A 14841-nucleotide genomic window follows, 5' to 3' on the forward strand; every position below is an offset into this window, starting at 1 on the left:
TCAGCTACAAAAGACACTAAAAACAAATATCAATCACCTAATTTCCTTCCTATCTGTTGGTTACCTAGTTAGGCTTCCTAATCAATAAAAATATAAGTTATAATATTTTTGGTGTGGACGTCTGAGCCTTTTTTGTGTCAGTATATCCCTCGATTTTAATTTTATTTTAATGTGTGAAAGCTTGATATGAAACGTGTAGTTAATTATTAAAATATTTATAGAACTGTATCATGGTTCAACAGTTTTATCAAATTTTCATGGTAATTACAATTGAAAAAAGTCAATTATCTAAACTCAATGACAATTTAATTACGATTACGACAGCAACATATTATAAACATTGCAAATAATTGTTAATAATAATCAATTACGTGACGATTACAATTATAATTGACCCCAACCATGGCACAGACCATTATCAATTCTTTGTTTTATTTTTTCGTTTTCTGTAGTAACGGAAAAAGAATCATTAAACACGGGACGTGTGATGTTAAATCGTCCTTAGAAAAAATGCGAAACATGACCTTGTTTGTTGCTTAACATGAATTTGTGTCAACATCAGCAGTTTTTCAAATCAAACCACTGGAAAAACAAAAACAATATTTAAAACAGACATGCTGCAAGCTATCATTGCACATTCTACATTTGGTAAAAGATTCTCAAATGAAACCACGTTAATAATAATAACCAAAATACTGTATATGTGAATAAATAAAGGAAAAAACTAGTATTAACAATAATAGTGCTTTAAAAGTCCCAGGAAATCCTAGGAAATCAACTTTTCCATGTTGAATGAAGTGCAACTTAACAGTGTGTAGACATGCTCAAATAGTTTGTTTAAGCAGGAAATGTCAGATTAATTCAACTATTGTCCTTATCGGATTAATATAACTTTAGGAGAAAAGTACTTTGATGTTTTGTTTTGTTTTGTCCTACTTTGTAACGGAGCGGGTGTGCACACGCTTACGTGTATATGCGTTTGCGTGTGTGTGTGTGTGCTGCATACGCCGTTACAGCAACACAGCAATCAACCACACGAGTGATGAGTGTTAAAGCGGAAGTAGGAATTTTTAAGTGAAACAAAGAGAAAATAAATACATCTAATTTTTTTTTAATCTTTATTCTCTTCTTCCTCCTTCCATAATTATGTCGTGTGGAGTGATTTTTGGATCTCTTGTGTAAACAGCCGGCTGTGGCTGCTCTGGTGCGCAGCATGAGCTCCAATAACAACTTCCTCCACGTCCACAGTAGCTCCAACACACATCCTTGTAGTAATAAATAAAATGACATTAAAACAAACGAGGAGAAATGGACATGATGTCATTACATGTGATCATGGATGGGCGTGTTCATGTGTCTCTCTAGTTTCCACTGTCTTTTATATATGTTTTAAATTTGCATTTTAACTGTTTTTACAATGACGGCCCAGGTCGTCACTGTAAATGAGAACTCGTTCTCAACTGACCTCACCTGGTAAAATAAAGGTAAATAAAAATGTAAAACAGAAACAATGACGTCATAAATTAGTTGAAAAAGTACTTCAAATGTGTTTTTATTTTGTTTATTGGTAATACATTAAACACGTTTTATGTTAACATGACTAGTGTAGTACCTGTATGCTTTAAATCTTTTAAACATGTCAGGATGATGACTTGGTGATATATACAGTATATATATATTTATTTATTTTTCATCAGGAAAAGAAAAGTCAGCAAACCTTTACAAGCACAATGTATTTCACACATCAAAGGAATGAGGCTCAGATGTCTGCTTGGATACGGTGATATGACTGCAATTATCTGCCGTTTGATAAAATGTCACATTCTACCACCATCACCTTGACCAGGTGTGAGTGTATTATCCTCTGTATGATAATCCCTTATTACAGTATGTGATTTCTGCTCTGCTGCTTTAAATGTCTTTTAAAAGCAACCTGATACTGCTTTTTAACAAGGGTAACATATTCTTATACGTACTTTTAGTTCATTTGCAATGCACATGCACACCCTGTACACCCCTGTACCCTGTTGGAAGTGTGTTTGGCCTCTGCTTTGCTTTCATTTAATGGTACAAGTCTAGGAAAAGAGAAAGCATTGTTATCGTTCAGCGAATCATGGGCTGAATGACAGGCCATGGATGTGCACTGTCTGTGGGTAAGACCTAATGGTTCTCCTGGGTCATTACAATCTGAAAACTGGAACTTTCCCATCAGTACTGTATTGGATGAATGGCTCCAAGTTTAATTGCAAATATCCATCCTGTGAGTTTAAGATCATTTCTGTGGCTGTGTATAAGTATAAGGGAGATTCTTTGGTGCTTTTTGTTACTTGACACCTTCATCATGACATGCTTTAATAGTGGATCACCTACTACTCACATGTATTAGATTATTTTTTTTAAACAGTCTAATTCCACGTACTTCTGTATTAACCATCAAGATAATGTTCAACGTGGGTTTTTTTTTCTCAACAGTTTTACCCAGAGAACATCTCATCGATTAGCTCACAACATTGTTTTGTCAGTTGCTGTTTTGCATTATTTTTGACAGTTTGTGGCTGATGCTATCTGCAGACGCGTTTCATTGTTGCGTTGTGTGCAGACTTGTTGGAGGTTGAGGTTGCATCAGGGCGGAGGTGATGTGGAGGAGCGGTAACTGATGGTGGCTGAGTTTCTACACAGTGTCACTCAGTCTCTGTGGACCCCCTGACCCACTTCCCCCTCCCAGTCTCCTCTTCTCTCCTGGCCTCACATACACTTTCTTCATCTCTCTTTCTCTGTTTCATCCCTCTTTCTCTCTATCTGGCTAAACCCCCTGGTGAAGCCTCCCCCGTTCTCCCCTCATCACCTCTCTCTCTCTCTATTTCTCTCCCCCTCCTATGTCCCCCTCCCTTACATCCCCCCCCCATGCTGTTTCAGTGCTGCTGCCTGTCTCTTAGCAACAACTGCACACCCGTTAGAGCTCAGTGCATGCTTTTACAAACACACCCACTAAGACACACACGTACACGCTCACAGGCACACACACTACTTACGTGCACGCACAAACACAACCGCACTCACACACACAAGGTCTAGCTCCTAGTTGGCAGGCGCGTGATTCTGCAAGCCTTTGTAGCAGTGAGACGGATGAGAAGAGAATAGATGTGCTGTAAAGCTACCGTTTACAAAGTTATTGTGCCCCTCTGACTATGCACAAGCAGGGCAATCGGCCAAACTGGAAATTGACAGTTTCCAGGCTCTAGGATGACTTTGGCGTGCGAGCACATACCCATTGTGGCGGGTTGTGTCGTTGCCATTTCTCCCCGCCCTCGAAAAAAAACTTTTAGGAGTGAGTGAGAAACTCCAAACAATGTCATTGATATGGAAGCGGCTCTTTGTGAAGCTCCACAGATCATCATGTGAGAGACGATACTCCACCAGTGAGTGCTGCCGCAGCAGCAACAGCAACACACATCCATGATGGAGATTGTATCCGAGTGGTTGCTGACGGATGCCAGGATTCTTTGCCTAAACAATGAATCATATTGGAACTGTTTGAATGGCTGGCGTTTAAACCCTGTCAGAATGGCTCCCGCCAAGCTCAGAGGAGCAACATTTGCATGCGTGTCTTTTGTTTTGTGTTGATCTTGCATTAGCACATGTGTGAGTGCTTCGTCTGTCTTTATGTATAAATTGATGTGTGGGAGGATGAAGCTGTGGGGGCATATTTTCAGGCGGGTTTGCATGTTGGTATGTGTCGCCGTGTGTGTTTGTGTGTCTGTGAGTGACAGCGTGCGTAGGCTATCTATGTGCTATAGCACATGTGATGCAATGTTTAATTAAAGCATGTGTTCCTTTCTCACAAGCTGGTCAAATGAAGCTTTAATTAATGAGCGCTGGTAATTAGAGGAGAGAGAAAGGGACGCTGGGAGACAGCAGTGGCACTGGGCACGGGAAGCAGTGGGTGAAAGTCTGTGAGTGTTTGTCTGTCCCAGTTGTGTCATTCCTCAGAGCAGCACAACACTGAGGTTGCCCCGCTCCATGTGTTGCCTACAGCCGCAAACTCTCCTCCATGGAAGCTTTCCTACTTTTTCCTTTTCTAAAGTCTTCTCACTCCTCTTCTCACCTCTTCCTCGCCAACTTTTTCAATCTTCATCTTTGCCTTTTTCTTGTTTTTTCACCTTTTATTCGTCCCCATGCCTCAGTATAGTCTCACACCTTCCTGTTTCTTTCCGGTTTCTCACCCCTTCATATTTTTCTCTCATTCAATCACTCATTCTCCACTCTTCCTTCTCCTCTGGTTTATTCTCCCCCCTTTCTCCATCCGACTCCCTCATTCCTAATCAGAACCACATGTTTGCAGAGGCAGGGAGAGACTTCTGACGATGGACATAACTGTGCTGAATGTGAAGCGTGTGGAACATTACTGAGGCTTACTGGGCTCATGTTTACTCCCCAACTGTTTTGCGCATGCTGGCTTTAATCTTTGCATTGCACATCGGCGTCTCGTGGCAGTGCTTTCTCTTTCATTCTTGACTTTTTTTTCATTATCCCTCCATCACTATTGTCTGTCACCTGCATTTCTCCATCCTCTTAACACCTCTCCATTCATCACCTCTTTGCTTCCCCCTGGTGGCTGTGATTATTCACACATTTTCATTCTTGTTGCACCCAGTTTTGTCTGTGCTTTGGAATGCATTAGAACCCTTTTGTTGCTGTATATGTGGCAGGAATTGTAAACGATGTGCCTTTACTGATTTCACGTATTGTTATTGAAATTCAGGATGTTTTACTATAATATGTGATAAAATGTAAACAATTTCATACACAATCCTGTGAGGGGTTGTGTTGTATTAGAAAGTCATGGCTCAGAAATCGCAACTACAATCAGACTTTAAACATTTATTCTGCAAGTCATCTTCCAAAATAATTTGGTCCGATGTGATGTTGGTGCAGCACTCACCAAAATACTGATTCTAGTCTGGCTCCAATCATGCTGTGACATCATGTACTAATCTCTTATTCTCTTTTTCCTCTCTACTCCACCATCCCTACCTCACCTCCTACCCACATCTCCCAATTTCTATTCCTCCCTCCCTGTCCAACCCATCCTCCATCTGTCTTTCTATCTGTCTTTGTGCCTTTCTTTCACTCCAGCGACCATGGGCAAAAGTAAGGAGAAGAGAGGGGAGAGAAAAGTATGTGTGCTCTCCACTGCAGTATTGATGACCCAATGATCCTCTGCAGAACAGAGCCAGCCAGGCAGACAGAGCGAGACTCCACTCAGAATCCGAATCAGCACCAAAACTCTTTGGTAAAAGCAACAATTTGAGCAGGAAATGAATGTTAAGTGTAATCTGATGTTGTAATGCTGTGTGTGTGTGTGTGGGTGGCACGGTTAATAGTAGAGAGTGTTTTACTGATTAGGCTTATGGCCCACTGCCAAAAATGATAGCGATCCCATCACACAATCAGAATTCCATCTGTGCTGTGAGTGTGTGAATTTTATACCTACAGCGTGTTTGTAACCTTAAACTTTTTATTACTATTATGTTCTAGACTAGAGCTACACCCATATGGGATTTTTAGGGCTGATGTCGATACTGATTAAAAAGCTGATATCTGACATATTGGTCACATATTATATGAAAGAAAAACATTGATATACTGTACACAGAATATATACTGTATATGGACACAATTTATTTTAATACCAAAACATGATTCAAGTCAAACAAGCAAAACATTGCTAAATTAAAATAAGGAATTTTAATTAGTAACACTGTCAACTTAAGGACTGTAAAAAAGAAAGAGGCTAAATTGTGCAAACTGCATCTCCGGAATACAATGTCAAAAAAAGTATTCCAAAATAAAGTTGTTCAAATCGCAAACAGTAAACATGGATAAATTAGAAAAAGGCAAAATGTAGCTGTAAAAAATGAAGTAGTGCACTTCTCCAAGTGTTGTCATTTTGTATATTGTGAACATTACTGTTGATTGGAAAGTGGTAGCTTACACTGCAGAAAGCAACACAGCAAAAAAGTTATTACATCAGTTACATATTATTGGCCAGTTATTGACCGATGTTGATTAATCGGCCCGATTAATCTTTGTGGCTGATTAATCAACACCGATCAGTAACTCAGGCTCTACTGAGTTCTATTGGTCACTGTGTGCTTATTGCTAAATATTTGTATGGACTCATTAAATAATCAACATTTGCATTTCTGTCTTTAGATCTTTGAATCCTCTTTTGTACCATTTAATGGAAGCAGATCCCACAACAAGACGCCTAATTCAGTGCAGCTGCTTATACCAGCTAAAAGTGTCCACTGAATGAGTGGCCTGTCTCATTCCCTACTGTCAGTGAACTGTGGTGACACTCACATTGAGGAGAAGCTCTACAAAGAACAGCTTGAGGAGCTGGAAGTGCCTGCGCTCTGGACTGAGGAGCCCGGGCTTCAGGATCTAGCTCATGATGGACTGGCACTGGTGACCACTGACCACATTCAGCCCTCCGCTCTCTCTACGCTGGCAAACGGTTTTAGTCTCCATAGCAGGCTGGGGCACAGGAGGCAGACCGAGTGTCACTCACACCCTGAGACACCAAAGTTTGCAAAGGCTGTTAAAAATATGCAGACACACATTGATCCCGTTGTGCATGCACAGGCTTTCTCACATGCACATATGGCTAATTGTGAACACATAGATATTAAAGCACATGCAGAGTCTGTCAGACCAGAACTCTCCAAAACTCTCACTGCAGAGACTGAAAACACATCTACCCAGCCTTTGGCTTCAGCATTTAGCAATCCCCTAGCTTCCACCAATCAGCGGGCAGCATCAATCCAAACTACAGAGGCAGACACAGCCTCAACCATTTGCCCAGTCCCTACGCATTCAAACCCAGATACAGAGTCATCTTCTCTTCCTTTAGAGACCGAAAAGAAGTATGCACTCCGAAGTTCCGGACGTCCTCGCTTTCCTTGTCACCTGCGGAAATCTTCCCGCCTGCGCAGAAGCATGGAGGATACTGAAAAAAAAGCAGGCAGAGAGAAGAAGGGAGAGGAAGACGCCCCGGAAGAGAAGATCTGGACGGTTAAAGAGGAAGAAGTGGCTGGATGTGAAAAAAAACAACACTCATCTGTGGAGGATGTTATTGCCACACCTACAGGTCACACTGATACTGAGACAGTCCTTCCCGCTCCTAAACCTGTCCCTAAAGCTATAGCTAAGCCTGGGCCACGACTTGGACATAAACCTGGACCTAAATCCAGGTCTAGACCCATGACGAAAACAGTCCAAAAGGCAGGACCTAAAAGTGTCATGAAACGACGCCAGGCAGCCTTGGCTTTGCAGCAACGTGCCACTGCTCATCTCCCAGTCGTGTCCACCGTCCCTGCACCTCTGCCACCTGACAAGGAGGAGCCTGCTGCGGAGTTGGGGGTATGTCCTTCCAATAACCGCAGACGCGGGCGTTTTGTTGGCGTAAGTTGATTTATGACAAATCACAGTTTTGTTTTTTTCTTAACTTGACACTGTTTCAAATTACACAAAAAAGAAAGGTTACACAATTTGCACATGTTACATTACACTCTTTGCCTTACAGGTGAGAAAGATTGTCGTCAAGGTGGCTCGGATTCCCGTCAATGTCAGCCGTCGACAGAAGAGCTACAAAATTTCAAACATGGAAACAGTCACAGGAACAGAAAAAAGTAATGACTGCAGTGTGGAGGGCTCAGAAGCTGCTCGTGAGCCAACTGCACTTCTCCGCATGAAGAATAATGGAAAGAGTGTAATGGTGATGTTCCCTCCTGGAGAGCTTCCTGTTATTCTCAAACGCAGGCGGGGGAGACCACCTAAGCAGCCTGTGCCAGGAATACAGGTAGAGCCTCCAAATCCTGGTAATGCTGGTGATAATGGAGACCAGGCTAAGAAACCTCGGAGGAGACGTCGAAATAAACTCCCTTTTCCTTCTCCTTCTTATGTTAATGACACAAACGATGTGAAATCAGAGTATGGGGATGTTCTCTCCAAGATGGCCTTTTTAAACCGACAGCCTCCTGCAACTGGCCGCTGCTCCCCCCCTCGCTGCTGGACACCAAGTGAGCCAGAAAGCTTTCATGTCCCCTTGGAAAACCCTGGGATCTCCACCTTGCTCCACCGGCTCACGGGGTTCAGGCGCCCCCGAGGTGGCAGAGGAGGGGGCACTGGAAGAGGTGGAGGAGGAGCAGGGGGGGTCGGAGGCAGTGAGTACAATAAGAGTACCTTCAGTGACTTCTTTGAATCTATTGGAAGAAAGCACAAACTGAGCCCTATGTCTGAGCATGGATTAACTCGGAAAAGGGGTAAAGGTGGAGGTGGGGGTGGAGTAGGTCGAGGAGGAGGTGTGGTAGGAACAGTAGCCGGGAGTGAGAAGGCCGTCAAAAAAAGACGAATGAGGAAAAATGGAGCATTTAAAGGTGGCGGGATGTCCATGGGGCAGGAGTGGCCAAATGGGGCGAGTGGTTGGGGGGAGGACAAAGTTTTGGGTGGGTATCCACTCTGTGCGTCTTTAAGGGGGGGCTACTCCTCATGTGAACTGGGAAGAGGAGGAATGTACGGCAGTCCAGGAGCGGGTAGAGCCACTGGACCAGTTGGGGAGGACTCTCAAAGTCTTTTCGCTGGATATTTTCGATCCCTGCTCGACTCTGATGATTCATCAGATCTGATGGACATTTCCTCCTCACAGTCAGATCTCCGCAAAGCTTCATCAGCCCCTGGTTATGAGCCATCAAGCCCAGCTGCCAGTCATGGCTGGTCTATGGCATTCCCTAAGTGGAACAGTAAAGGTGCAAGTTCTGGGATGGAGGCTTCAGCACAGACACATTGTTCCCCAGCTAGACCTCCATATAGTCATAGCAACCTGGCCCAAACATCACCAACCAAGTGTACCTATCCAAAGTCCACTCCTCCATCTCTGTCACACTCTCCCAGCTCCCCCCACCCGGCCTCCTATGGACACTACTCTCCTGCCTACTCCGGCTCCTCTCCTGCAGTATCACAGAGGTCCTCAGACTGCAGCTTTTCATATGGCTCTGGTCACAACACCGGGAAGATCATTCCTGCTGGTCAAATGACCTACTCCAGTTATCAGACAGCAGGCAAACGGGGGTTTTGTGGCTATTCCGGAGCAAGTCATTCTTCAATGATGCGTGGCGAATCACCTGGAGGAGGCCACTTGTCTGTCAACAAAACTTGTCTCTTCAGTTCTTCTTTTCCAGAAGGCTACAAGCAGTACAACGCTAATCAATGGAGCTTCAGGTAAATGCATTAAGCTGCTTTGGTGTTTGTATTCATTATGTTCATGCGGCTTATTTTACAGAGATTTGAAGTAGTAATAATTGGATTCAAATTCATATGCAACTACTTTTTTATCATATGAAAACATAGTGTACGCCTTATAGATCAATAAATAGTAGATAATTTCCTCAAACAAAGAAAATCAGTGTAAGAATAAAGTCAAATTACTTTTGTGCATCTATTTATGGGGTTACACATCCCACAATGCAATTTGCAAAACTTTTTTGACAATGACCAAAAACGGTGTGTTTACAAAAACAAACTTTGGAATGGCAAAATCAACCTTTTTCAAGCAAATTATCTTTGATTTATTGATTATGAGGCCTACACTATGTCTTAATCTGGTAAAAAAAAAAAAAAAGATGTCTTCTCCAGCTGCTTTAAATTGTTAAGTGTTAATTAATGAAAGTTTGATCACAAATTATTAAAACAGGGCTTAATATCCAAGTGAAAATATCTGAAAAAACTATGATATATACTTTTAAAATGTCCACTAACTGCTAATTAACAGCCATGTGTCAATCCATTTCAGGACTTTATAATAAGATTCTTTACTTTTGTTTTTTGAAATGGGTTTCAATAATTATTATTTTTTTGTTATCCAGACAAGGCAGCTGGTCTGACAGCTTTGGGCCTCAGTATCATGGCTACAGTGAATATGGCTCCAATGAATCCAAAGACATCTTGGATATCTCAAACTACACTCCCCAGAAGGCCAAACGACAACCGTTCCCAGAAAGTTTATCAGAATCCTCCTCTGACTCCTCCCATCCTGGCTCCATTGCCACTGGTGGTGGTCCGAGTCCCGCAAATTTTGTGTACAAGCAGAATGAATCAGTTTGTGGAGAGACGGCACAGTCAAGCTTGTCAAGTCTGGAAAAGTTGATGATGGACTGGCATGAGAGCGCATCAGGACCATCATATAACTGGAGCCAGAATGTCTTGATCCAGGGAGGGGGGATGAGTAAACCGGGTCGGGGTCGTAGGAAACGAACTGAAGTACAACTTGACAAAGATGTGGGTTCGGACTTGCGCTCAGATTCTCCGTCTAGTCTTTCCCCAACGCCCACACCTGGACCTAAGAGAGGTGGGGTTGGAGGACGTGGCAGAGGGTCTAGAGGGGGCAGAGGAGGACTGTCTTCTTGTCAGAGGGAACGAGGAAAAAAGAGGGGAAAGGCGGCCTCGACATCAGGAGTGGGACTTGTTGTGTCTTCAGGCGGTCCAGAGGGGTCCGGGCTGTTCCAGGAAGGGCTGGATTATTACAGTGGAGACAGTAGCAGCCTTTCTCCTCTGGCTACCCCTAATCCTGCACCACCTTCGAGCTACCTCCAGGATCCCTGTGAGTACCCCTCCCCTTACTCTGCCCATCCCTCCACACCTTCTTCTGAGGAGCGCTACCCTGCCTTATACCCTGGAGAGTCCTCCTCGTCACTCTCACCCAGTGTTTCATCCCCCTCTTACCAGCCAAAACCTACCCCTCCTTCTTCTCAGTCCTACCACCTTGCCCCATCCAGGACTTTCTCCCCTTCCTGCTCCCCCTCTCCACGGGTTACACCCCTCGGCAGCACTGCACTGAGTCCATCATCCCGCCCCCCGGCCAAAGATCCCCAGTTTCCGCAGTATGACTCTCCCAGCTACTGCAGCTCCCCCTATTGGTATGGACAGGTATCACACAGTGGCAGCCCTAACCCACACTCGCACAGCATGCACTCTAACTCAGCCATGCATGTTCATAACAACCCGCACTCAAGCCCGCATGGGAATACACACAGTAACTCACTAACCAGCCTCAGTGCGAACATGCACCTGACCCCCACTCCCCACGACACACATCATCCCAGCACACAAACCCATGCAAACCTGAGCTCACACACAAACTCGCATTCCACACTACACCTTCAGAGCAGCCCTCTCTCTCTTTCCAACACCCACAGCAACAACCATTCCCACCACAATGCACACAACAGCCTCAACGCCCACCTGACCTCACATCCACACTCCACCTCCAGCCCTAGCCTCCACACCCACTCTGCACCTGCGCTGTACGAGGAGCGCAGCCCACTCTCCACAATGACGCCCCACAAGCGGGATATGACGTCCTATGCCATGAGCACAGCTCATCAACAGGGCCCCATGCCTCACTCCCCGTACCCCAAAGCCCTCGACTCCTCGCCCCATCAGGAGGACACTAGTGGCTATACCCTCTCTCAACAGTCCTGCCAGGGCATGGGTCACCGCTACCCCTCTCAAGTGACTCAGAGTGGGGGGGTTCTGTGCCAACTTTTGGATCCATCAAATGAGGAGAGCTTCAGCGTCACCACCCTGTAGGACCAGGTGAGTTAAACACACACTATAAATATGAAGGTAATCTTCATACAAGGACACACCTTAAGGTCTAAACATTTTAATGTAACACCACAGTGAAGCTTTGCTCTTTGCACATCTTGCTCCCCATCGTAGCTTTACCCATTTTCTATTTCCGAGCACAATAAAGTAGTGTTGCACTCAAGACCACACTATCTGAGACTAAGACTTGCCTGAGACCAGAATGCACCAACACTAAGACAAGACCAAGACTTTTGGGAGTTGAGACAGAGACAAGACCAAAACCACAAATATCTTTAGTAAAAACCATGAAACGGTGTAATGGCTAAAGAGCCTCTTTTAAATCCATTTGGCAAACAAAAAGAGGTGTCTGCAACTTTTTCAAAGTGTTTAAAAATCGAAGATCTTGACAAATTTGTTGAAATGAATCCATGCAATAAAAATGAATCCTTGTATTTATTTAAAAGCCACTGTCCAGAACTATTTTAAATATCTGAATATAAGATGTTTATTTGTCAGGTGAATGAGGCCTATAGGAAGTGTTCAGAGTTATTTCAGACTAAAAATAGGATGTTTTTAGGTATCTAACACACAATAGGCACTGGAAAAGGTTTCCAAGGTGGCAGAACAATCAGTGCTAAATGTTTTATGTAAAATTTACAGTTCATTATGATGAACTCTGGATTAACAATAGGAGTGAATGCGTTTGCCTGCAATTTCCTTACACGAGGAACAATAAACTCTGTGCTTCAGCATTCATTCACTTAATGTTGAGTTTTTTTGTGAAGTAAACATCTGCACTATGGCACGGTGTTGTGTACATAACTCCCGAGTCCACAGTGTACCTGTCAGAATTTTGAAATGTTGAAAATAGGCATACAAAATATCCTGATGTACTATATACCACATTGATAAATCACATCAACACAGAAACTAATTGTTCTTTTTTTCTATCTCTTTCCTCTGTGTGTGTGTTTTTCCCAGGTGCATTCAATCCCAGCTTTGACAAATTTGCAAACATTCTTTTGTTTATTTCTTTGTTAAAAGGACTTCTTTGTGAGAGGCTGTGAAGGGTGAGAATTTAGCTGCCAGCTTTTGGACAGTAAAGCTTTAATTCTCCAGCATTGACAATCAAAGTCAACCGCAATCCATATGAAAAAGGGTGTGCACACCTAAAATGCACATAGAAAGATACAGAAATGCATGTGCAGATTAGTTCACGACCTAAACATGATCATAAATAAGAGATTATACATGTGTACAAGCGCTCACACTATGTGCTGGAATGAGGGAACGGCCTAGAGGAGCAGACGGAAGAGTACAAGATTCTTGCAAATGAGTAAAAAGACAAATCATCTTCCTCAACACAGGAACAGAGTCCTGTAACTAAGGACTCTGTTTCCCAGACATATTCATCTCCTCAAATATCTTTAGTTCAGTTTACATCTGCAGGATTGATCAACGAGATCACACTGCTTTCTTTGGTCCCATTGTTTCCTCTTATTCGCTGCTGAACTAGCAATCACACTCAATTCACAAACCTGTATTCCTTGTCTTGTGCCCAAACTGATACTGCATCTGAGCCCAAACTCACTTTTTAAATACCATGAGCCTAGTAAATGTCCTGCTCTGTGCACTCCTTGTGTCGTGTCTCATTCAAAAAGAAAGTGGACGAAATCAGTTCCTGCTCTTCAAAAACCAGCATTTGTACATAAAACTCAAGCTCCAAGCCAGAAGGCCTCTCTTCACTCTGAGGCCCATCGTCATCTCACCCTCCTCTGCGTACTGCCTTGGTATTTCTGCTCCAGGGGAAGGACTGCAGCGTGGAGACTCGACATCCTGTTTTTTGCTGTTTCAATTTCAAGGGAAAGAGACACTGAAATTACACCGCGGCCCCCAAAGAGAGTCTTGTGTTCTGTGTGCAAATGTGAGCGAGTGCTTTGGTGTGACAGCAGCAATGCATGGATGTGTTGGTGTGAGAGCATTTATGTGTTTCTGTGCACGAGTGTGTGTGTGTGTGTGTGGGGGGGGGTCAAAAGGAGTGACGCTCCGCGGACGCCAAAATCTTGGTGGAAGTCCCATTCTTTCTTTCACACTCTCCCTTATTTTTCTGTGGTCTTGTGTTGTTCGGTGGTTTTTGTGATTTAAAAAAAAAATGTATATCTGTCTGTTACATATCATGTATGTATCTGAGGTGCAAATATTTAAATACACATTCTGTTCTTGGCATTGGTAATCTTGTCTATAGCGTACTTTTTTCAGGGATTATGTGCAGAGTGGGTGTGTTTCTGGCTCTCTGCGTGTGCGTGTGTGTGTTTTAGAGCCTCCCAGAGTATTTGGTTTTGCCGAGGCAGTCTGGGACTGTGAGCGAACGAGTTCAGTCAAGGACACAATTCGACAGGGAGTGAAAGGGAGGGGAGGAGAGGAATGGATGGTGGGGAGAGCAGAGGAGGAAGATGTGTCGGAGAAGAAAGAAAGAAACCAGACTGGGGAAATCAGAAAAGGGTGTCGAAGAGGTCTGAAAACAAAACGAACAAAAGCTGTAGCTTTTCAGATTCTTTGTCCAAACAGGGAATAGCCTTAAACCCAATCTAAAGGCTGGTGGTGCCACTGGGCTGCCAAGGAAAGGACCCCAGGAACACTTTTTTTCCATCCTCAGAAATACTCACTGTTATCCATCAAGATATTGTACATCAGTAGCTTGCGTTTCTGCGTGTCACACAGAGTGAATGCGAAGGAAAGAAAGCAGATGGGGGAACTTTACTGGCTGCATATTGTGTTCAGTTTGTCAACAGGCTGACTAAATAGACTCAGACATGGCCGGAGGAAATGTGTTTGCTGTGACATTCCACTGTACGCTGGAAAGGGACACGAACTGTCAACAATGCTACATGACAGAAAGAGAGGGGGTGGGCGCAGAGCAACAGCTTGCTTTCAGCCTTTTCTTTTATCCCTCTGCTGTATTTAACAGTGTGGCGTCATTTACATACAAATTATTTTATTCAGATTTTGATTCAGGCAAAAGTACAGCTACACTTATCTTACACCAGAAGCACATTTCTAATTATTAAATTATTTAAAACTGCACAGCCTTTAAAGCGTAAGCATTTATTTAATCTAACATTTAATCCTTGAAGACAAAAGGCACATATTTACATTTGAATATTTTATTGTTGAAGCTACATATATGCTTTA

General features: G+C 43.4%; 1 protein-coding gene across 1 annotated transcript; it reads left to right on the forward strand.

Annotated features, from left to right (window-relative positions):
* The first annotated feature begins 2053 nt into the window (after positions 1 to 2053).
* ahdc1 (AT hook, DNA binding motif, containing 1) lies at positions 2054 to 14020 on the forward strand. Its single transcript, XM_028460932.1, has 5 exons — positions 2054 to 5293; positions 6217 to 7467; positions 7589 to 9282; positions 9927 to 11655; positions 12631 to 14020. Exons 2-4 carry the CDS (start codon positions 6316 to 6318, stop codon positions 11647 to 11649), a joined length of 4569 nt encoding a protein of 1522 aa, XP_028316733.1. The 5' UTR covers positions 2054 to 5293; positions 6217 to 6315; the 3' UTR covers positions 11650 to 11655; positions 12631 to 14020.
* Positions 14021 to 14841: the final 821 nt, after the last annotated feature.

This window comes from Gouania willdenowi, chromosome 11, assembly GCF_900634775.1.
Source record: "Gouania willdenowi chromosome 11, fGouWil2.1, whole genome shotgun sequence".
In the NCBI taxonomy this organism is placed as follows: Eukaryota; Metazoa; Chordata; class Actinopteri; order Blenniiformes; family Gobiesocidae; genus Gouania; species Gouania willdenowi.

Coding starts and splice junctions, on each gene's coding strand:
- ahdc1 (XM_028460932.1), top strand. CDS start 6,316: ATGAGTGGCCTGTCTCATTCCCTACTGTCAGTGAACTGTGGTGACACT. Junction 7,468..7,588: donor GACGCGGGCGTTTTGTTGGC/GTAAGTTGATTT, acceptor TTTGCCTTACAG/GTGAGAAAGATTGTCGTCAA. Junction 9,283..9,926: donor GCTAATCAATGGAGCTTCAG/GTAAATGCATTA, acceptor TTTGTTATCCAG/ACAAGGCAGCTGGTCTGACA.